The sequence below is a fragment of the Squalius cephalus genome (assembly GCF_949319135.1).
Source record: "Squalius cephalus genome assembly, chromosome: 11".
Taxonomy (NCBI): Eukaryota; Metazoa; Chordata; class Actinopteri; order Cypriniformes; family Leuciscidae; genus Squalius; species Squalius cephalus.
The window spans coordinates 32,752,704-32,776,438 of record NC_137132.1 but is presented as its reverse complement, the minus strand read 5'-3'; the positions used below and the strand labels follow the sequence as shown (position 1 = coordinate 32,776,438).

At 37.9% G+C, this 23,735-nt stretch overlaps 1 protein-coding gene across 1 annotated transcript in view; it reads left to right on the top strand.

The window, feature by feature from the left end:
* wdr62 (WD repeat domain 62) overlaps positions 1-23,735 on the top strand; it is a 40,647-nt gene that overhangs the window by 16,176 nt on the left and 736 nt on the right. Inside the window, exons 12-32 of the mRNA XM_079885200.1 lie at positions 75-166; positions 2,594-2,719; positions 2,847-2,917; positions 4,955-5,076; positions 5,256-5,331; positions 5,446-5,557; positions 5,719-5,782; positions 6,526-6,648; positions 8,738-8,856; positions 9,625-9,686; positions 9,767-10,036; positions 10,952-11,106; positions 11,989-12,110; positions 12,232-12,357; positions 12,857-12,971; positions 13,158-13,260; positions 14,953-15,007; positions 18,177-18,257; positions 18,843-19,577; positions 20,290-20,384; positions 22,392-23,654. Coding sequence (XP_079741326.1) covers positions 75-166; positions 2,594-2,719; positions 2,847-2,917; positions 4,955-5,076; positions 5,256-5,331; positions 5,446-5,557; positions 5,719-5,782; positions 6,526-6,648; positions 8,738-8,856; positions 9,625-9,686; positions 9,767-10,036; positions 10,952-11,106; positions 11,989-12,110; positions 12,232-12,357; positions 12,857-12,971; positions 13,158-13,260; positions 14,953-15,007; positions 18,177-18,257; positions 18,843-19,577; positions 20,290-20,384; positions 22,392-22,637 — 3,070 coding nt within the window. The 3' untranslated portion in view covers positions 22,638-23,654. The remainder of the gene's footprint in view (positions 1-74; positions 167-2,593; positions 2,720-2,846; positions 2,918-4,954; positions 5,077-5,255; positions 5,332-5,445; positions 5,558-5,718; positions 5,783-6,525; positions 6,649-8,737; positions 8,857-9,624; positions 9,687-9,766; positions 10,037-10,951; positions 11,107-11,988; positions 12,111-12,231; positions 12,358-12,856; positions 12,972-13,157; positions 13,261-14,952; positions 15,008-18,176; positions 18,258-18,842; positions 19,578-20,289; positions 20,385-22,391; positions 23,655-23,735) is intronic.

Here is a 23,735-nt window from a genome sequence, read left to right as displayed (position 1 = left end):
GAGGAATGAGGGGTCTGTGCAGAGAACTAAATCCTAAATCTAAATATATGCTGAATCAGCGGTCTCTTCTTCAGGATCTTCGGCTTGCAGTTTATGGACGAACTGCTGAAAATCGAGGCTCATGATTCAGAGGTCTTGTGTCTAGCCTTCTCTCCGAATGAGACCGGTAAGTGAGCCTTTATTTCAAATACATATTTTGTAATGCACAAGGGATACTTCGCCATTGGCAAAATGAGCTTTCAATAAAGCTACGCTGCCTATGCAGTAGAAAGGCGATTGTTTTTTTATTTTTATTTTTTAAATTTGGTGCTACCTTACTAGAGAGAACTGAGAAAAAAGGCTCTTTTGCCAAAGAGGTAGGATAACACCCATAATGCACTGGACATGCTGCTGTCCAAGGCCACTCGCATCAGTCTGCTATGGATACGCTTGACCAGAGTCAAATACTGCCTTGCTTTAGTAGGAAATGCCTCTTGGCAAACTTTCAGGCATAATGATGTCGACTTGTATTGTTCCAAGGTGCAAGAATTCAAAGAGTAAATATTTAGCCGGAGTGAGTTACTTTCGGTTTCCAGTGAAGGATCCAACGTGTTGTGGGCAGTGGCTAAAAGCTGAAAAGAATACGGAGGGAATGCCACGACGGAAAATGTGAAAAACCTCTGTGCTTGTAGTCAACGTTTTATGCCAGAAGGAGAGGAAAAACTGAAAGAAACTGCTGTTCTGTCAGTTCGGCCCGAAGCAACACAGTCGCATTCAGATAAGAAAGCTGTTGTCTTTGTGTTGCTTTTTTACCATAATTGTGTTTAAAGTGTTGACAGTACGTTACCATTTGCAGAGACAATAACCAGGGTTTCCGTTGTCCGGTAATTGCCGGACATTGGCCGGAAAAAAAATTAAATGTCCGACAAAATTAAATCTCTCCAGTCAAATTGTCCGATTAAAATTGTCCTAACTAACTACACGAGACGCGACACGCGATAAAAGGAATCTTTTCCATGTTAATCAGAGTTTTTGTCCTAACCAGCCGCGACGGCGACACGCAACATTTCTAATTTAGAAACGGTTTCTATTTTTCTGCGACGTCGCGCTGGAACATCAAACACAAAGTGTGGCAATGATAATCTCTGGTAGGCTACTGTTTATGTGCTTTATTTATTGTAAAAGCGTGAAATGTGACTTTGAATATTATTTAGTGCTCCAGGTTGGAAGCTGTAAAAGCAACAATGGATATAATTCACCTCAGATCTTGAAATTAAACAAATGGAAACATGAACGTTAAAACTGTGAACAAACGAGTGTATTCTTTGACAAAGAATGTTTTAGTAACTCAGTAGCCTATGTATTTTTTTTAAATGGTGTAATATTTGTGAATGTTATTATGTAGCTACTTATCCATTTTCTTGCGAGTGCCTCAAGTTTACTCGGTAGTCGGTAAAAAAAAAAAAAGTGATCTCTAAATTAGGCTATTATAGGCAGTGGACTAAACGCTACTACAGTTAGCCATCTCATTCCAAGATCTTTTTGTGTGAAGTGAACAAATCCCTCACACTCAATTTTTCATAACTGTCACAACGAACCAGCAAAAGTAATGATTATGAATATGTAAAATATTGCAATGAGACATTTTAATTGTCTATTAATAAACAAGTGTTTTCTGTGTCGGCTGCAAAGATGAGGTCTGACTCGCGATCGTCGCAGTAGTGAACGCGCCGGAGAGAGATACACATTTCATACGGATCACATCGTTTTATTTTGTTTTGAATGGTTCTGTTTAAAAGTAGAGATTTCTGTAGATAATAGATATATTTCTATTTATTTTTTTATTTTTTTTAGGTGTGTGAGGCGAGTAGGCTACCTTATACGTTAAATTTCGGTTCATGGATGACAGCTTAACGTTAGCTCCAGTTCAGGCGCTGGCGCCTCCATGTCGTGATTATTTATTGTCTGCTATATTTACTTTTTATTTATTAAATCGAGAAAATTGGATAATGAAACACTGATTAAAATTAAAATACAATTAATACAAAACGAAATTCGTAAGAAAGGCTTTGTGCTTTCTGTTTGAGGTCTCTGTGGAAGTTTTAAAGCAGTCTTTTAGTGCCGCTTTGAACAGTTGCGACGCGTCCGTAATGAGAACTGTCACGTAAGATGGTAATATTATTATTATAAATAATAAATCGTGTAATAATCCCGCCCCCCAATTTTTTCTAGCGGAAACTCTGGACAATAACCCTACCCTTACAATAACTGTTCTGTTAATAACCTCTGTCGATCTGACAGTCTATGGGCGGGGATACAACATGCGGATATATAATTTGTAATTTTCACGAAAGCCCTGGAGCTTTCAAAAGTCTGCCGGATGGCACTTTTTTTTTCTTTTTTTTTTCTTGATCTCAACACAGAGAACGAGTAAACATTGTTCCTTTTATATAAACTACCAACCTTGTCATCGCAATGCAAAGCGAGTTGAAAATCGGTGAAGAAGAGAAATGTATACTAGTTTTAGTCATGCCGAGTCATGATCGGCTCATTGTTGTGTATAACACTACAAATGGTCATTATCTTCAGTGCAGAAGTGTGTTTTTCCTGTCAGGTTTGCATCTGTTGGCTTCTGCAAGTCGTGATCGGCTCATTCACATCTTTGACATGGAGAAGAAATGTAACCTAGTGCAGACGGTTTACGATCATTCGGCCTCCATCACTGCCATCAAGTTCACAGGTCAGTTCACAGTCGATAAACACTCAATGTTCATATACAAGAGATTTGCTGCTGTTTCACACCAAATATTCCGGCTATTCGGACATGTCAAACACATTTCCTGTCTTTCGTGCACATGTTTTTGTAGGTCTGAGTTCAGAGTTGTGTATGGTCAGCTGTGGCGCTGACAAGAGCATCTATTTTCGATCTGCTGAGAAGGTGAGGATGAAGCGGTTACCATTCAGATTTGTGTTACTGCTATAAAGTTATAGAGGCATCTTATTATAATTATATTACACTGCATAGAGGTTTCACTCGGATAGATAAGCATCCCTGGAGCAGATCATTCAAAATATCATCATGCTTTTGGAGATATTCAACAATTATGCAGGCTAAATATGCCATGGACTCCACATTCTAGTCTTTTATTTACTTATTTTATATTATCAATTTATTACCCTCTAATACATCAATTATTAAATCAAGAAGGGAAAGAAAAAAATGCTTAATGACTAAAGAGAGAGATGCTAAAGAGAGAGAGAGAAATTATAATCTCTCTCTCTCTCTCTCTCTCTTTATTTCTTTATTTATTTATTTATTTATATCTAACTATCTATCTGCTAGGATAATATAAATAGTTAAATTACAAAAAATTGTGCTAATATTTTAATAAATGTATGTAAAATTGTGTAAGTTCCATGATTTATCTAGTTAGACATGCTTTTTTACCTATTAAAGGGGTGATGAACTGGGAAATCAAAGTTTCCTTGAGCTTTTGACATATAAGAGATCATCATACTATAATAATATCCTGTAAGTTTCAGAACTGAAAACTACCTTGTTAGTCCAATAAAAGCTTTTATAGACATCAGGCTCAGCAAACGACTCGTTTTTCAAAGTGGGGAACTATGACGTCAAAGAGGATAAAACACCGCCTCCACAAAAGAAGATCAACGCCTACTTCAACACGGCCTCTTTAGCCCCGCCCACCGATTCGCACAAACATGCTAAATAACATAGGATGACATGATAATTGCTAAACCGGCTACTTACAAGCAATAAACATGCTGTTGACTAAATATTGTGCAGCGCCTGTTTGTGGAAGAAGACAGTCTGCATAAGCTTCCTTCGGATTCCAGCATGGTTAAACTTTATTAAATCAGTCAATCACAATTTCCCGACACGGATCTGCCAGCAACATGTAAGTAACCATGTGTATTCTAATGCCTGATCTGCGATCAGTGATTTCGGTGTAATTATTCAAGTTCAGATATTTCTCTTAAAATCGTTCAATACTGTTTATGCATCAGTGCTAAACGATCAACTTCACATAATTTCTCGTAGTATTATGAAAATAATCTTTTTTTTAAACTGTTATTAAATTATATAGCCTACAGAAAGCAAATCAAAGAACGATCCCTTTCGCCCAAGCTGTCAATCAAACAGCACAGCGCGAGCCGCGAGAGCTTATCTGGACACTTACCAAACTCGTGATGAAATAATGACACTGTTACACTACACAACGAAGCTCTTACTGTGTATTCACATCGTGTTTACATCGTGTTTTGTGATTTGGTGTAAGCATTTGTGAGAGTGCAAAAATTGCGTTGCAATGATAAGATCTTTATTCACGCGATCAACAGACTGTCTGTCATCTGCTCAGTCAGTGCTCATCATGCTGCAACCTTTCATGCGATGTAATAGATTTAAATATAATGCTTTAAACGATACTTTTCACGATTTGTTAATCTCGATAGCTGTAATAGTAAAAACGTAGTAAAAGTTTTCGAGAGAGTTCATGTAATACTAGCTATTTCATTGCAAGCATGTCAGCCAATCACAGCAGTGGGCGTTTGCACTGCAGTCTCACAGCAGACACGCCCCTTAAAACGGAGCGTTCAAATCTGAGGCAGAAATCAGGCTTGGAAAAATGGCTTTTATTTATAAATTATGACAATTTTTTATGTAAAAATCATACTAACATTATAAGGGCACCCCAGGCAACATTATAAAATAAAAAAACAATCCAGTTCATGACCCCTTTAAAATTGAATTAAATCATTAAAATGATTTAGGTTAAAAGGCTTTAAAAGACCTGTCCGCTGTAGTTGGCGTGTCAAAGGGTTAATCTGAAAAATGAACATGCAAATAGATTTATTGTCTTTGCTTTTGATTAATCTGGCTTTAATGTCTGGCTTTAATGTCACTTTTTTCAAATGTACTTTCTAAATATTGTTGTTTTGTCTCTTCTCAAAGACCTCGGAGGGCTTGAACTTCTCACGATCACATCACATAGTGGAGAAGACCACACTGTATGACATGGACCTGGACGCCACGCGCACACACACGGCCATTGCGTGCCAAGACCGCAACATTAGGTAGGGCCTCGTGTGAAGTGTTACTACTGCCTATACTGTAAACTTCTGATTGAAAGGGTCAGTTCATATGTTTGTTTGTTTTATGCTCAGTACAATAATAATTAGTCTACTTTTAAGCATATGACATTATGAAATCTTGAAAGAGTTATATGCATGAATATGTTCTTTTGCGTTTTCAGAGTGTACGATGTGAGGAGTGGCAAGATGAAAAAGTGTTTCAAGGGCTCCCTGAATGATGATGGGACACTACTCAAGGTGTGTGTTTGTGTATATAATGCTGTTTATTGTGTAACTGACTACCAGAGTAAATTATGTTTGCAGTCAAAATCCTTTGCACTTTTGGCAATAAGATTGTTTTTCTGCTCTCAGGTCCAGTTGGATCCCTCGGGGATGTTTCTGGCCACCAGTTGTTCAGACAAAAATATCTGTATCTTTGACTATGAGTCAGGCGAATGTGTGGCCACCTTATTTGGACATTCGGGTACGTTTATTTTTCTTAATCAATGATTTCATTCTGACTCTTCAGAAATATGCATGTATATAAAAAAAAATAAAAAAAATAAACACACACACACACACACACAATTTTATTTATTGTTTGGGGTCGTCTCATTGTTGACCAAACTTTTTTTTCTCCCTCAGAAATTGTTACAGGAATGAAGTTCAGCCAGGACTGCCGGCATCTGATCACCGTATCTGGTGACAGGTAACTCTTTTAAATGTTATTTTTTACTTTATTTTATTACTGATTTTTCAAGAAACTGTTTTGTACAGTATTAAAGAAAAGGCGTATACATTCACCATTAAATATTTAACATTTTAATCCGATATCAAACAACATACAGACGTGGATTTGAAGGATTCCTGTGGATCCTTAAAAAGTCTTGAATATCCTAAATGTTGTAACAAAAGTCTTAATTATCATTTTAAGAGGTCTTAAATTTGGGCATGGATAAACAGGAATCATCACACAGTTAATGTTATTATTAAACTTCAATTGGTGATGATTTAATTAAATTGAGTTTGAATGTCAAAATGTGGCACTGCTGTGTGTTCAGAGCCGTTTGCTATAAATACCATGTATAATGTATAATAAATACCATGGTTTTGTACTAAGCAATTGCTTATGATCTTCTTTTGTTGACTTATGGCAGTGTTTACTTTGTTTTTATATTTTAATGTTTTTGAAGTTTGAAAGTGTATTTTATCTCATCTTTTGGAGTGAACATCTGGGAGTAGTAAAGCATAGAGATTACAAGTAAATTGACCCACATATGCCGAAAGAGACAAGCTTTGTTAGATGGCTGAAGTAAATTAGCTCGACTAATATAAATGTGTATACTCTCACATTAGGAGCAACCCTAATTCTCTGCTCAACTTTACCTCAGTGCGTGCTAAAAACACACTCACTGATTCAGATCCCAGTCTAATGTGTGTTTGTGTGTCCAGCTGTGTGTTTGTGTGGCGGCTGGACACTCAGATGACCAACTCCATGAGGAAGAGGTTGGCGGAGAGAAAGCAGAAAGCAGGCCTGAGGGTTCAACGGCCCCCCAGCAAACAAGAAGCCATCAGGTAGAGTCATTTGGCCCCATGGAAACTGTGAATCTGATCTCTTCCTATGTCACATTCACGCTAGATGTGTTTGTGTAGACCCAGGTTGAGTTGATGCGTGTGTGATTTGTGTATTGCAAAGTCTTCTGCAAACGTACCACTAGGGGTGGGTAGTAAAAAAAAAAAAAAAAAACTACGTTGAGGTTAAGGTGCTGTCACATTTACTTTTGTTTGAATTTCGTGGGCACAAAATCCAGTCAATTCAATAGGAATATATACAATTGATTTAAATAGCATGGTTTGACTGTATGAATGAAGCTGTGCTTCATACTAATGGCTAACTTCACAGATGATGATAGATTGCTGACCTTTTTGACCACTGTATTTTAGCTGTGAAATGTCTTGAAGTCCCCCTGTAGTCAATTTTATCCCTTAAAACTCGTCTTTGATCACTAAAATGACACATTGAAACTTTTTTTTTTTTCTTCCTGTGATTTAAAAAAAAATGAATCATGCCTTGAAATAGCTTGAGTAACTCTACATCCTTCATTTAGTATACGCAGACTCATCATATAGTTCATCATAACATCGTTATACGTCATACACCCGTTATTTTGCTAAATGTATCCGATTTTTCATATCAACAGAAACGCATGCCGGGATAACCTGGCTTCTCTCGAGACTCCCCTGCTAGTTCGCTGGTAATGACATGCTAAAGCCCTCCGGCACGTTGACCTGATTTGTGTTTCTGATGTCACAAACTACCTTGTGACCAGCGATTTCAAACCGTGTTTTTTTTTCACCAGTTTTAAGGAGAATATATATTGAAGGAGATAATGGTTTTGATTTATGAATTTGCACATGTTTTGTCTTAAAGCATATTAAAAACACCACATAGACATATAAACAACATTTAAAAACTGGATTTTCACCACAGGGAGACTTTAAATGTTATAATGAAATCTTAATTATTTTAAGCGGCCTTAAATCTAGGCACAGAAAATCACAATACAGCTTAATAAATTGCTGCAATTATGACTTTTTTTTGTTTTTATTTAATTTCATCATGATAATCTTCACAAATGTCAAGATTCATCAGGCTCAAGTTGTGAAAGAATGGTAATGGAATTTTTTTTTTTATATTTCCGTCAAGAGGTGCATCATTGTTTGGTCAAGATCTTGTATTGTCAATGCAAGAGTCCAGCACTCTGTAAAGTCTCCTCCAGAACATCCCAAAACTTTCAGTCAATTAAAACTCAGAGGTGACAATTCATGTGTGAAAATGATTCTTCATGCTCCCTCACACCCATTCTTTCACAACCGTTGTTTCTTCCTACATGGCTGTTTAAGAAATGAAAAGCTACACACTCCATCAATTAGAGTTAGAAGAACTGTTGCCACACATATAACATGCTATAAACATAATAATCACTGTGATAATGATCCAATCATAGACTCTTAACTGTTTGCCTATTTAAACCTATTTAAACTGTATAATAAGACTAAATACAATCGGCAAAAGTAAAGCTTCCAACACTTCTTTCAGTCCTTATTTAAAAAGCATTTTCCATAAAATTGAGTTAAAATGGTTTGCAAGAGCGTAATCATAACTCAATGAGGCTGAAAGCAACTCGTGAGTTTGAGTTTACCTGTTTGGCGTGAAGACCTTTAATGACACATTTAGCCACTAGTTAGAAACCGCCTTTAAGACAAGTGAAAAAAATCACAAGCGTGTATTACTGATGTGTTTTATGTCATAGAATAAAACGTCAAATATCTTGAGCTTGTGTTCACCTCAGACCTTATTTCAGGCATTTAACCAAATACCCATTGACTTCAGGCTGATGGAAGTGCTAAAATTCTCGTTTGTGTTTTGACCTACAAAAATATATCATCCCAGCAGCACTCTGTGATTTATTCATCTTCAAAAGGCCATGATTTATTTAAATTAATGGGAAAGACAATTTGTACTGTATGTTTACAAGAATTGGACATACGTTTTAAAAACTGATATCTTAATAGGAATGAAATGGGAATGACCATGACCACTTCAAAAATGGGAATGACCATCTGATTTCATAATTTTCCTCTTTAAATGGCTGTTGTCCAGGAGAGAGACCTACGCCGTGCCCTGTACTGCACTGCCTCACATGGAGGAAGAGGAGGAGGAGAGTCCAGAAGACGGTGTAGACGACTGCCGGACTCCAGACAGACTCGACTCCACGGATGGTGCGTTGATGGTGCTTTTCTCTGGTGTTATTGGGCCTCTCGATCATGTCAAGTTAGGGCCCAATGAAATCCCTTTTATTTTTTCCCAAATTCTTTTTATTTTAATTATTGAGTTTAAATTTTAGTAATAAAACAAAAACAAAAAAACATGTCTAATTAGTTGAAATCAACATCTACAGCTTAACAGTTTATTAAAAGTTTCAGAAAAATTTAATTTTCAGTCTCTGAAATCTGTTTAACTTTGTTTTCTGTTTTAATTTTTCCGGATTCTGTTGTAATGGTTTTAGTTTTATAATCAAAAAGCATTTCTCATAAAATTGTTAAAGATTTATGAATTACATTTATAAGGTATACATTTTTTTACAATAATAGGGCCATTCAGAAATTCTGTGTTTGGATTTTTCTGGATTCATGATTTAATAAAAATGTTCAAAAACGGTGGTAATCAGATGAAGGCATTAAAGCATTAACAATTTATATTTTAAAATGTAATCAAATGAAAACGTAACAACACTAAAATAACACTCTTTTCTTATAGCTGTCTTTTTGCATGTTAATATTCACAGACACTAGTCCACATTGTGATTTGATTAATTATACAGCCCTACTTTTTATTTGTCCAAAAATTGTGCATTAGACCAAAAAATTACAGGAATTACAGTGTGTTTTACACATGGTGGGAATCATTGGGCCCTTCATCAAGTACACAAGCAAAGTGTATAGAATTGTTTAAAATTGGATTTAATGGACTTCACTGTCACACTTTAGCATCTCTGGATTCTGTGGTGCTCCAAACCAATGGCAAAATGCCCATGTGGGTGCGCAGACTGGTAAGCATGTTCCTGTTCTCATTAAATATGTTATTGCATATTGAATTCTGTCATGACTAATGGATCTGCTCTAATCGCAGGGCGGAGGAGGTGAGACTGATGGCAGTGGCGTAGATAATCGAGCTCAGTTCCAGCCTCAGGGACGCTGGGCAGTGCAGTCAGATCCACTAGCCATCCGCACAGTACTGGAGATGAAGAGCATGCAGCTTCCCCTGTCACACACTCCCAGCAGAGCCGTGGGAGAGGAGGAGTTCGAGGAAGACTCTCGCTTCCACCCTCAGAGTTTGGATAGTCTGTTGGATGAAGGCGTCGAAGACGATGATCTGGAGGAAGAGGAAAAAATTAGCAGTGTAAGTTTTGTTACTTTTGCATGAACGGTGTCAGTGCTAAACTGCCTGTTGCATCATCATGAACTTGCAATGTATGAATCAAACTTCTTAAGACTGCTGACAGTTTGTCTTTTTCAATGCGTCATTTTATTATATAAATGTTTGTTAACCGACAAGTCATTTAGAACAGTGAAATCACTCCAGAAAATCTCTGTCCTGTCTTGCCTGCTCTCGAGGCGGGTGATGTTTGTTTAAATTTAAATAATAATAATGGTAGTAATAAGTATTTGTTCAATCCTTAAAGGAACAGTTCACTTAAAAATGAAAAATCTGTCATTTACTCACCTTCAAGTTGTTTCAATCCTGTATAATTGTCTTTCCTCTGTTGAACACAAAGGAAGATATTTTGAAGAATGTTGGTAACCAGACAGTTGATGGACCCCATTGACTTACACAGTTGGAAAACAAATACTATGGAAGTCAATGGGGTCCATCAACTGTCTGGTTACCAACATTCTTCAGAATATCTTCCTTTGTGTTCAACAGAAGAGAGAAACTCATACAGGTTTAGAACAATTTGAGTGTGAGTAAATGATGACCATTTTCATTTTTTTAAGTGAACTACTCCTTTAACAACTGATCATGAACTACTGGGGGAAAAATATGGACATTTATTGGTGAATATTTGTCTGAACCCTGTTTGTTAGTTTGGTACTCTTGGTCTTTTATCCCTGGCTTCACGTGACCGGATATTAGAGAGTGATATCTCAAGCCATCTAGTGGGACAAGCAACCTAAAATCTATTACTCAAAGAATGAGTCAATAGTAGTAGTGATGCTTGTCTTGACAAGAGTAACTTCACTAACAGTTGTAACCACATAATTGTCTGCTGCTATAACTGAAACATGAAAGTGTTTGTTTGTTTATTTGTTGTAGGTTTCCAGAGATGGGTTTAGCTCTTCTCTCCAAGGGCCAGATTTTCTGCAGTTGCCACATGGAGAGGAGAACTTCAATCCCAAGCACAGCTCACCAGAGAAGACTGGATACATTTTGTACCCTGCCAACAGCACTGCTCTCTCCACTGGAGAAGGGTAAACCACTTATAACAACATCTGGCTTTGGTTCATTTTCCTTTTTGGGAATAGGTTTATTTGCATTTATTCGTTTAGCAGATGCTCATCCAGCAACATGAGAATTGCTGCGATGCAATTTGTTTTGTTTTAATATTGGAAAATGCCTGGGTGATGAGTTAGTGACATTGTGGTGAAAGCTGAAAAGGAAGCGGTCCAAGTATCAAGCCCTGAGGTATCCCAATGTTTGCTTGATGTTACCGTTACCAGTCCCCCACATTGAGTTAATTTAATTTGAGTTACTTTTAAGTCATCTGAAGTAGTTTTGGTTCCTTGCCACTGTTGCCTTTGGCTTTTGGCTTGCTTAGTTGGGGAACCTTAATAGTCAACAATAATATTGATCTGCCTGCATTGACACATTATATGAGAACTGAACTGAGCTGGACGATGACATTACGGTTTTCGCCAGAGCGGATATATATATGTGTGTGTGTTTGTGTGAACTAAATGTGTGTGAACTAAATTAATAACTTTTTTACAACAAAAATTAACCATTACTGAACTTAAGCTGGACTGATTTTCTTCTAGAAACAAACCTTGTTGCATTATTTCCCTGTTATCACTGTAAAGCTGCTTTGAAACAATCTGTATTGTAAACAGCGCTATATAAATAAAGGTGACTTGACTACTTTTTGCACAGTTTATGAAAAGTGGGTGAGCTGGATTCAAGCTCTAAATGGGACCAAGCTACTGAACCAAGTGTGACAGTGTCTTACAACCCTGTTTCTCCCATTTACATGCTGTGAAACTGGATTTTTTTTTTACCCATAGTAAACTAGACATTGCTATATGAAAGTCCCTAATCAATAATAAATCTTTTGTTGTTTTGTTTCTTCCCTTTAGAGACTTCGATGTTAAAGCTCTGTGTGAGGGGTCAGGTGGTGACCCTGAGGACGAGGAGCTCAGCCCAGATAGCGCTTGCTCTGCTGAGAGTCCAGCCTCCCACAGTGACCAGCCCCATGACCGTACGTTACATTACACACTGTGTGCTGGAGAGCATGACATGCCCTAACACAATAGTAGTGGCCTTGAAGAGTTGAAGATCCTCCTGTTGATGTGACTTTATCTGTTGTGTTGGTTTTTTAGAGGACACAGACTCCCTCAGTCAGGTGAGCTCCACGGGAAGCTCAGGAGTGGAAGAGGAAGAGGATGAAGAAGAATCTGGAACGCTGCTTCGCCAACATTTCGACACACTGGGTGTGGCTGCTAATGGTACAACTTCAGCTCTGTGTTAAAGCAATTGTTCAAAACTGGCTTCAAAAATGTCTTATTTGCTAGGCATGATCTTTTCACAATAAGCATATCTCAAAGGGCTCCATTAGTTTTCCATTAAAGGCTGGAATACACTCCTACACAAATGTTACGCTTTTTGCTAATTTACAGTCAACGCTAGTTGCCAAATATCAGAGCCAGTGTGCAGATATTAGGCAGTCAGAGTTGACGGTTGCGTAGTGTATGATGGGTACATGTTTAGTGTATAGGCCAATTCACACTGTACCGAAATATGGCAACAGGCGCTTCAGGTTTTGTTGGATCAGTTTACCCCACATGTTGAATCTGTGTTTGTCGCTTGTGACGTACTGTGATCTGGTGACCGTCTGGCGGTGCAGTGGGAACTGTATGATGCTTTAGTCATGTAGTGTATTCCAGTCTTAAGATGATGTTGAAATCATCATTGCTGATCTAATCTGCTGTGGAAACTGTCTTGTAGAAAAGTTCAACACAGACTTGAGCTGTCTGCAGCCCAGCGGCACAGAGAGTAACTTCCTCAATCCTCGTCTCAGCATCTCCACACGCTTCCTCTCCCGCTTTCAGAGCCGCTTCCGGTGAGTCAACATCAGCGTCTGTCCCACAGCATGCTATCAAGCTGTGTAATGGAGAAACATGAGTTTGCATTTCGTTATCCCTTCCCTTTTTAGACCTTAATGAAATGAGGGAAGTAGCGGTGTGTATTGTAGTGGCGATTCATAGTTTAAACGACATTATAATGTAATTTGTGTCTGGTGTTTCAGCACTGTAGGGTCTAGTAGCAGTGCAGTTTGTCGGCTCACAGCTTGTCTGCCCAGTATACCTGACGAGTCCAGTGATGGCTGTCAAACCCTCGACGCAACAATGGTATGATACTTACTCTCATGAATAATGTTATGTACTCTGAGTCTGAATGGTGTATACAATATGAGCCCGCTGGTTCTTCATACACTCAGACTGAACACTAATATGCCACATCATTGTGACATTTCTTCAGCTTTAGTTTTTAAAGCCAGAAGAATGAAATGGCGCAAGCAGTCCTAAATTTAACCACCACTTCTTTATTGTTAAAAATAATGTGTGATGCCATCATTTTTCCATGTGCAACCTCTATGTATATTAGCATCTCAAAAATGTGATTTTAGGATTTCATAACTCTTTAAAGGGATAGTTCACCCAAAAATGAAAATTCTGTCATTTACTCACCCTCATGTCTTTCAAACCCATAAGACTTGCATTCATCTTTGCAGCGCAAGTGAAGATATTTGAAACCTGAATGATTTTGGTCCCTCCATTCAAAGGTCATTCCACCAAGATCATAACACTACATCATAAAAAGTAATCTACATTAAGCAGTTTAATCCAAGTCTTCTGAAACGTTGTTCAGTGCACATACTGTACATAGAGCGCATCATCAAATATGGTAAACAGTAGCTCTAATGTGATCTATGTACAGGAAGTGTGTTGATCATATGTGAATAAAAAGAATATGAATCACCTAAAAATGTTAAATTAAAGGGTTAGTTTAAAAATGAAAATTCTGTCATTAATTTCTCACCCTCATGTCAATCCAAACCCGTAATGAAATCCGAGAGCTTTCTGTCCCTCCATAGACTGCAACATTACTGCCTTGAAAGTTGTTATAAAGACATCGTTAAAATAGTCCATGTGACTGCAGTGGTTCAACCTTAATTTTACGAAGTGACGAGAATACTTTTTGTGCGCAAAAAACCTAAAATATCGACTTTATTCAACAATTTCTTCTCTTCTGTGTCAGTCTCTGGCCCTGTTCACGTGGTAAACGCAGTGAAGCGCTTCTGGGTTGTACGTCAGAACGCCGGCTCATTATTGGCCAGCTCCAGCGTCAGTATCACACGCATGTTGTGGTGCTCGGTGAACAGCGTCAGAGACCGACACAGAAGAGAAGAAATTGTTGAATAAAGTCGTCATTTTTGTATTCTCATTGCTTTATTTTAACAATGTATTTATCTTTCTGGGCCTTGAAATTGGTTATTACGTTGCAGTCTATGGGGGGTCAGAAAGATCTCAGATTTCATCAAAAATATCTTTATTTGTGTTCTGAAGATGAACGAAGGTCTTACAGGTTTGGAACTACATGAGGGTGAGTAATGACAGAATTTACATTTTTGGGTGAACTAACCATTTAAATCTGTTCATCATGTAAAGTTAATTACAATTTAATTTTTATGTGAGCTATTCCTTTAAGTCTTAAGTGTATATCTGCTAATTTTGTCAATGTTTAGGATTAGGATTTAGGATTACACTTCTAGTAAAGATGACCTCAAAGCTGAGAGCATAGGAACTAGAAGTGTGGCTTTTAGTTTAAGTAAAACTATACAGTATCAAGAAACATTGGAGATGATAAGAGTTAGGAGGAGTTAGATGTTAATATTGGTTACGTCAGTAAAAACAATGAGATTTTGACTTTTTTTTTTTTTCTATTGAATGGAGTACTTTTCAATCTAACTCAATATTTTGAATTACTAGCTTTGTCTTTTGGACTTTTTGTTAATGTTTTCTTTTTCTCCTGCTTTTAAGGACAAGTCAAAGCTTTCAAACAGCAGTGGAAGCAGTGAGGAGAACGAGAAGAGTGGTATGTATTCTGTTAATACAATGCATTTTTAATTCTGACTGAGTGAAAGTGTCCAATAACAGGGAGGTTCAAGACCCTTATATACTCTAGGCGAAGTTCTCTTTTGATATTCGCAAAAAAGTTAGAGAGAGTAGCAGTATACTGTTAGCAAACATCCCAACGCTGTCCCAAGATGCTGGGATTTAGATGAATGTAAATGTTCTTAATGATAGTAAACATGCAGCAAAAATGACAGCAGTGAGAAAATGCAGTTAAGAAAGCACTTTATGCAATAGATTGAAGCAAGATGCTTTATAGCATTTAACATGAAGAAAAATTGCCTGTGTCTGTTAAAATTTGAACTTCGGTGTCTACTATAAAGCAGCTCTCCAGGGTGTTCATGTTTTTACTTGTGGACTTCTGAGCTCAACGGACTGAACAGAAGAAATGAAATGGAGAAGATTCCCAAGTTAAACAAGGCGGAGCCTCAGATCTACACCTACATATTACGTAATCTCCATGTACCAATGGTAGTTCAAAGTAGGGATGTCCCGATACCACTTTTTCACTTCCGATACCGATACCGATGCCGCAGCTTTGGCTATTTGCCGATACCGATATCAATCCGATATTTTTATTTTATTCTTGAACTAATACTAATAATAATAAAATATAATGGAAGCACTTTGCTCAATTAGCCACATAAAAACTCACTAAAATGGAGAACAAATACTTCTCCAGTAGATAGTCCACAACAACAGTTGATAATGAAAGACTGCCAGCCTTTATTCAAAAGACCTTGAGATATGTTTGGTAACCTGAATGCATTTAAAATTAATTTGCTATATTTCAGATCAATATATTTGTTTCCTTAAAATTTTAATTAACTTTAACTTTATTCTCATCTGAATTATAAATAATTTATTTCTGTATAAAATAATACTAGCCTACTTTTAAAAACACATTTGATTTTCTTTTTTATTCAATGTAGAATGTGTAACTTAAAAATAAACAGATTAGTGCTCTGTTTTAGGACAAGAAATGAAAACCAATGCAATGATGAATGTCCAAAAGATGAGATCATTTTTGCTTTTAAACAGCGTGTGTGTGTGTGTGTGTGTGTGTGCGTGTGATTTTGGTTGGGTGACAGTTACAGTTTGACAAGAGTTTACAGTTTGACAAAAGCACAATGTTGTGTTTTACACAAATATAAGTAGGCTAAACACTTTTTGCAGTTTTAATGATGTCCTGTATGAAAATGACGGAGTATGTTTTTATGTTTCCACTGTTCGATCGCGCCCGTGCCTCTCTCTCTCTGACACACACTCCAGCATTGCAATCTTGACATCGCAGCCTGTTCATTTTGCTGCGTTCACACCAAACCAAACGCGAATAGAGCGTCAAATTTGCGTCTATCGCGTCTAGTTCGATGCTTGAACAGTTTGAACAGTTTGAACAGCGCGTATCTAACAGTAACGTTAGTTCCGTATTACATTAATTAATGTGCACGTGAGATTTATTTATTTTTATACCGTGTATTCTCTGTGTAAATCCATGCACCGAACGTACGTTCAGTACGAATACGTACCGTTCCACCCATAATGGGTATCGGATCATAGGTATCGGATAATTTTTTTTTCTCCCCTCCGATATCCGATCTAGCATTTTGGGCCAGTATCGGCACGATACCGATGCCGTGGATCGGATCGGGACATCCCTAGTTCAAAGGCGTTTACCAGCCAGAGCAAACGTTTTCGGAAAATTCACTTTGGCAAGCTGTTTCAAACTCCAGTTCATTCTTCGATTTCGGTTGAAGTATATCAGGGCCTTAAAGCTACACTGTGTAACTTTTTTAGTTGATTCTTAGCAAAAAACACTTAGTTCTTTCAAAAATATATGTGCTCATTAATGTATATTTACTTCTTTCAAGTAATAAAGTATTCTCTTAAGTTTATAATCTGCCATTGAAAGTACATACGGGTGAGGGGTTCGAATGCCGGTCGCCATGTTGCCCCTCCATCTTGAAACTACATTAGCCAAAGAGGGACATGCCTGTAAATTCAAGCTTCGCCTTTTGAGTTTTTCACTCAGTGATACCGTGACGAATGCGAGGGGGAGATTACTCGCGAGCTTGCGAGTGCCGGCAGATTTGAAAGATAGTGTGGTCGTGTGTGTGTGTGTGTGTGTGTGTGTGTGTGTGTGTGTGTGTGCGTGCGTGCATACTCACATTTGAAAGAGAGAATTAAAACGTCAACGCGACAGACAAATCAGCAAGACCATAGTCAATAGTGGAGTAACTTTTCCCAGATGGAAAGAGCTCATGAGGAGAAAAGATTTTAAAACGGACGCCGAGGTTGCCTGCTTTCTTCTCGACAGGTAATTCAGCCTGTTGTAATTCATTTGTGTAAATTCGAAGTTTTATAGTTGCTTGTCTAACCATAGCATGGTTGTGCATAACGCCAGAACGACCTCTAGTATAACTTCATCCTCGCATCAATGGTGAAAAAGTATTGTTTACCTTGTAACATAAATCTGTGCTGCGACGGATCACAGGTAATGAATAGTTTTAAAGGCGCAATTTTTTAAGCTATATAAAAAAAAGGACACTGTAAATTTGAGTTATTTTTAATTGCTTTTACTTTGTACACATTGTAACGTTAGCCTAATCTGATTATGCTGGGATAGCCGATTCCAAGGGTGACGTTTACCTCCTGACATCTGTCCTGTAGTTTTATTCATTTTAGACATATTGTTTATTATTGTCATGGACGAAGTCGATAACTGGAAGCCATGTTAATCTTGGAATAATACGGCCACCGTAGGAATTAAAACGCCCTCGGAATTGAGAGGAACAGAAACTAATATTCACTGGGTAGTCATATACAATTTCACCGCTAGATGGGGGTAAAAATCACACAGTGTAGCTTTAAGAATAGAATTTGACTGGTCGTGAGATCTCAACATGTCTGGTCTGATGATCCTCTCCATGTAAAGTAACTTCAGTCTTCAGTTCAAAGAAAGTACATGGATCATTTAATGGATGTTCATTTTGCGAAGTACTTTTATTTGTTTGAGCTCTTTAACAACATTTACCATCAACATTTTTCCTCTCAGAAATGCTGTTGAATTAGAAGATATTGGATGTTCACTGTTTTAGTCATTTTACATTTTTCAAAATCCTGTCCTCCAGTTTCCAAGAAACGTTCCTCGATGTCTTCCCGGAAATATTGCCAAAACTTATCTTTGTTACGCTGGAAAAATGCTCTGGGAGGTCTGTAAGAGTGTGTTGGGTGTTTTTTTTAATGTCTGGGGTTTTAAAGTCAACAATCAGAATAATTTCACATGGGTGTCTTTGGCTGCATCCCAAATCTCATACTTCACTACTAAATAGTAGGTGAAAAACAGTACAAATTCACAGTATTCATTAAACAGTAGGCGGGAAGTTCCCTGAAAGTTCTACTAGTTCTGCCGAAAGTCTGAAGTGTGCATCCAATGGACACTTTACTATCCCATGAGGCCACGGGAAAAGATTGAGTGGCAATAAAGCTGCGCAACTGACACTAGTCGGTCACATGACAATGACAACATGGTAGACGTAGTATGCCAAGGTTAAATTCATACTACACACATTCATGAGGAACATGCCTTCCTTAATGGCCGTAAAGTACCTACTCGTGGAGTGTGATTTCGGACGCAGCCTTGGTGTTTTCATGCTCAGTTTATCTCTTTTACTTTGTGGTTCTTGTTTATTGGTTTTCTTTGTGCAACTGGGGGGTTTGAACTTCCAGCTTTAAAAGTCACATTAGAAGTTTTATTAAAAGAAAACAAATCCAAATATGTCTTTTGTTCTTTTCAGAAATCTCAAACAAGACCATTCTTTCCAAAGCTGTCAGTAATACTGTCAACGCTACAACAGTTCTTGCAACCAAATCTGCCAGCAACACCAAAGATGCAGATGCATCGGTTACACGTTCCCGCCAAAGCTACATGGGACCCACTGCGAGCTCCCGCGCTAAGATCGCGCAGAGCAACTCTGTGGAGGGTCTGAGTGCGTGTGTGTCGGAGGAAACGCCGCTAAACACCCTGTCCTCGTCACTGGACCCAACTGTAGAGCAAAGCAAAGAGAACATCATTCCTCCTTCCTCTTCGGCTCTTCCCTCGGGACCGCCTCATCCGACTCCTGCCTTGGGAAACCACAGTGCCAGGGCAGCGCTTCGATTGGACCTCGTTGGCCCCAGCCGGGCCAGTTTGTCTCCGGTGTCGCTCAAGACTCGTCTGGGGAAAGTTGAACGTCCCGGGTCTCCGTGTCGACAGGCTTTGGTGACGCCCACTGAGATGCGGTCACTGGGGAAAGAGTGTCGGAAGCAGATCAGTAATATTGAGCAGAGTTTGGCTCCCAAGACTTCAGGCAGGTTCTCAACAGGGTCTGAAATGTTTTCCGGGAAGCCCAGAGTGTCGGAAGCTGGTCACACGGTGGTTGAAGACCTGACGTTTACAGGGTCATGTGAGAACATGCAGACCTCGGGTCAGATCGCAGTAACTCCAGACAGAGAGGATTCGACAGGAAACGACTGCCTTGGGGAGAACACAGGTAATTTGTAACTCCGTCTCTGAGTTTGGGTTGCTTAACGCGTTTTTGAGAGCGCAACATCCGTAATAATCTATTATCATAGAGAAGCTTTAAGGTCTCCCTGTGGCTTTCCGTCAAAATAAAAGTTCAATGATATAACAGTTGAAAATGAATTTGAACATATATTTTATATCTTTTTTTCTTTTTTTCATCCAAATTTGCCAACTGTACAAACAAGCACATTGAGGCATATATATTCTGAGTTTTTATTTTATTTTATTTTATTTTATTTTATTTTATTTTATTTTATTTTATTTTATTTTATTTTCGGGTTTTTTCCCCCAGAATAATCTTTTTTTCTAATTGTTCAGCCCTGCTACATACAAAAATGCATATTAAATGGCAAGGAAGTTGTTGACCATGAATGTAGTTGTTGCAATATTCAGGTAGTCTTCATTCTGAAAGAGATGCTCCATAAATGCTGAAGTATTCCTTAATACAAATAAATACTTCCATCTAGATGTCCACAGATCCAAATTCGTGTTTGTTGCTCAAAAATCAGATCAATATGGGTTTATGCCTGCTGTCTGATTATTGGCTTAATCAGGTTTTTGCCATTAGGTTAATCTTTTTACACAATATGCTTATCAGAGTATGCCTGAATTCTAATTAACAGTGTTTTCTTTGTATGTAGCCGCAGTTATTGATGGGATTGGTTTGTGTTTGTCTTTAGGTCTTTCTGCAGGGTCGCTGAGTGTCCAGATGTGTAAGAAGATGGTGAATGAACTCTGGCACACCATCCATAAAGCAACTGGCTTTTATAACGAGGTGATTTCTCTTGTTCTCGTTTTAACTGACATATTTTAAGATATGCCAGTTCAAGTTGCTTTCAGTGCTGTTGTTTTGTCAAGATGCATTATAGACTGTTAAAAAAAGATGCACGACGCCCCTTCGCTCTCTTCCATTGGTGAGAACTGAAGCCGCCGCCAGTGTCCTGATATGGCGCTGACATCTCGGGACCAGACCTGCACAGGAGTGAGCAGGAAGTAAAGCCGCGAAATCAACGCTCCGCCCTCACTCTCGCAGAATGCACTCTCCCTGAGTGCACTTATTTAAAAATTGATTGCAGTACGACAAGAGGCTTGTTAAGTAAGGGATAATGTATAGCGAGGCGGTTGTTATAGCGAATAACAACCCCGACAGGCTGAACGGGACCCCGACGTGAAGCGGAGCTTGAATCAGCCTGAAGGGGTTGTTATTCGCTATAACAACTGCCTCGCTATACATTATCCCGCTTATTACATGGCTACCTACAAAATAAATAAATAATTTGACACAAATTATTGATTTAAAAACGATTGTATTGCTTCCGCTAAAGAAAATAGTCCGTTCCGCGTCCATAGCAACTCTGTTTTTCATGGCAACGATGTGTTATAGTTCGCAGCGGTCTGATATCAAGAAATAACAGACCGCATTCTACATTGGAATTCAGCCAAGCCATGTAATAAAATAAAGTAAATACAATCTCCTCAGTCCTCCGAAGATCCCAAAAAAATGTCCGTTGGTGCTTCAGTGACTACTTCGCTCAGAGAACCTGTCAATCACAGCTGTCAATCATAACGTTACACCACCGTTTTTATAGCATCACGTAACTAACTAAAAAGAGTTGCTGTTAGTGTCTAATTAAAAAAATAAAAAAATTATATAATTATTATTTTTATATATATATATATATATATATATATATATCTCAATCAACTGTAATTAACCTGCCAGAAATGCAGCAAAAACATTGGATTTTATATATTATATATATATTGAAATTATATAGCGGGGTAGTCAATTATAGTTCCAAAAGGTCAGGTCACTATATTTCCTTCCTCGCGGAGATTCAGAAAATATTTCTTTGGAATAGTTATACATTTCCATCTAGGCAGCATTAGTAAAAGAACAAAAATCCTAAAAAATCTAAATAGAAGCAAAGATAAAGTGTTCTGTGCCCTCAGAGCCAAAGCAGTGAGTCAGAAAAAACAAACAAAAAAATATCAGTTGAGCCCAGTTAGATAAGAATATTAAAAGGTATGATTGGATTTATCAGGCTATTGTTATTTTATATTTAGAGACCCATGTATGACAGAAGGCCATGTGACAGAAAAGATACAGTAAGAGGGTTCAGGGTTTTCCTCTTTAAGTCACTAGCCATTATTTTTAATGGAAGGAGACGTAGGCATGTATCCAAGCATTAATGGCAAGGAAAGACCCTTATACTGGGAGCGGCACATATGAGGCGTTTCTCCTTCCTCTGCTTCAAGGTCTTGATAAATGGTAGCATTTCTTTGTTTTTTTAGTATCCAGTATTCCCGTTATACTTCTTTTACGCGTTTAATAAAGAACTCTGTCTGTCTCGTCTTCTGTCCAAACATACCACGCCATCTTTAAAGAATGATCGACTGTTACGTATGCCAGAGGTGACCTGTGAATGCGGAAAAAGTTTCCATTGCAGTTTTGTGAAATATTCCTTTTTCGAATTGCCTGAAAAACCACCTCATATAAGGCGAGCGTGTAAATAAATTTTTTTTTTTTTTTTGTGCAATATATGTTTTTTGCGCAATTGACGTTTCCATTGGCCGTATTTGCAATTTGCAATTTCAATTTGCGCAACTTGAAGGGTTAATGGAAACGTGGCTATTGTGTCGCGGTCTGGATGGAATCAAGCCAGGGTCCGCACCCGAACCGTGGTCCACTATTTGAGTTCTCCCCTTTTCTATAGCATTCTTCAGAGTGAAAGAAGCTTAAATCCATCTAATGGTGAAACTGTGTGTTCCCTCTCTGTAGCTGTGCTCCATCCCGGAGTTGTCGGAGCAGCAGGAACAGATGAAGAGTATTTTGCAGGAGGTGTTTGTGGGCGTACAGTGCGAGCTTCTCTCCCTGTGCCCACAGGAGACCCGCGCCCGTCCCGTGCCGGAAGACTCCCCCGGCCGCCAGCTGCGGGACGACAGGACCGTGGCCCTCCTGGAGAAATACTCCGAGATGCTCTTACTGCGAATGACTGAAAAAGGAGCTCAGCCCGCGCTGGAGTAACGGCTCGTTTTATTGGCCGAAATGAACTTCTAATAAGCACCTTTAAACTTTAATGTCTTGCGTTGGTTTTATGCTTTTAAATAAGCATAAAATATTTGAAGCTTTTTGTAAAACTGGCAGTGTGAGTTGACTTTTACACGGTTTTCCCCCCACTACATTTCAATACCGGAGTGAATTTGCTCACATACATACATACATTTTTAAAGATTTATCAAGGCGAACTCTTCTGGACCTTTTCCTTCAATCGTTTGCGTTTTCCATATTTCATGTAGAATTTTGAAACAGTGTTACTTTTGGAATACGAACAGTTGAATTATGTACTGAGTTTTGTGTTGCAGTTCAGTGTAGTTTCACAGCATTTCACGAAGACTAGCGCCGAGTTGTTCCGTTGTTTTGAATATGTAGATATGTTTGCTGAAGCACCAGGCTGACTCTCACGATGTGCTTGGTTTTGCCACTGGTGTGCTGATTATGCTTTGTCGTGTTGTGCAATCCTCTTTTTTTTTTTTCACTGAAAATGTATAGTTAACTTTTTAGGAAAGCTTTGTAAATATGTTTTAATCCGCCATTTACACTATTTTAATATTAAACATTTTATTATTAAATATGATTGTTTTTTGTGGTTTCTTATGATTTTGAAAGACTGTTTTTTTTTGTTTTTTTTTACAAATTATAAATCAAGAGCGGTCTATTGAAAAGGAAGAGGATTTTGCATTTTGGAAAAGTGTTAAGACCCCATGATTTGAATTTATTTTGTTTTTAAAGCTTGGATAAGAGAGAAACATTCTGTACCAGGTGTTTTCTATCTTTTAAATGCCACAGACCCCCAAATATGATCTGCCTCGGGCCAGGGCATATATTTTCATGTGTAAAGACCTAATTCATACTGTGAAAAAATAATAGTATAAATATGTCTAAAATATTATTTGTTTTAAAAAAAAGTATTTCATTTAAATTACTTTTTTCCCACTTACTGTAGGTGTATTTTTTATTTTAGTCTATTTTATATTTAGTTTAGTCTTTATATATATATATATATATATATATATTTAAAGATGTATTATGTAAATTACCTTTGGTTTTGGAAAACACTGATGT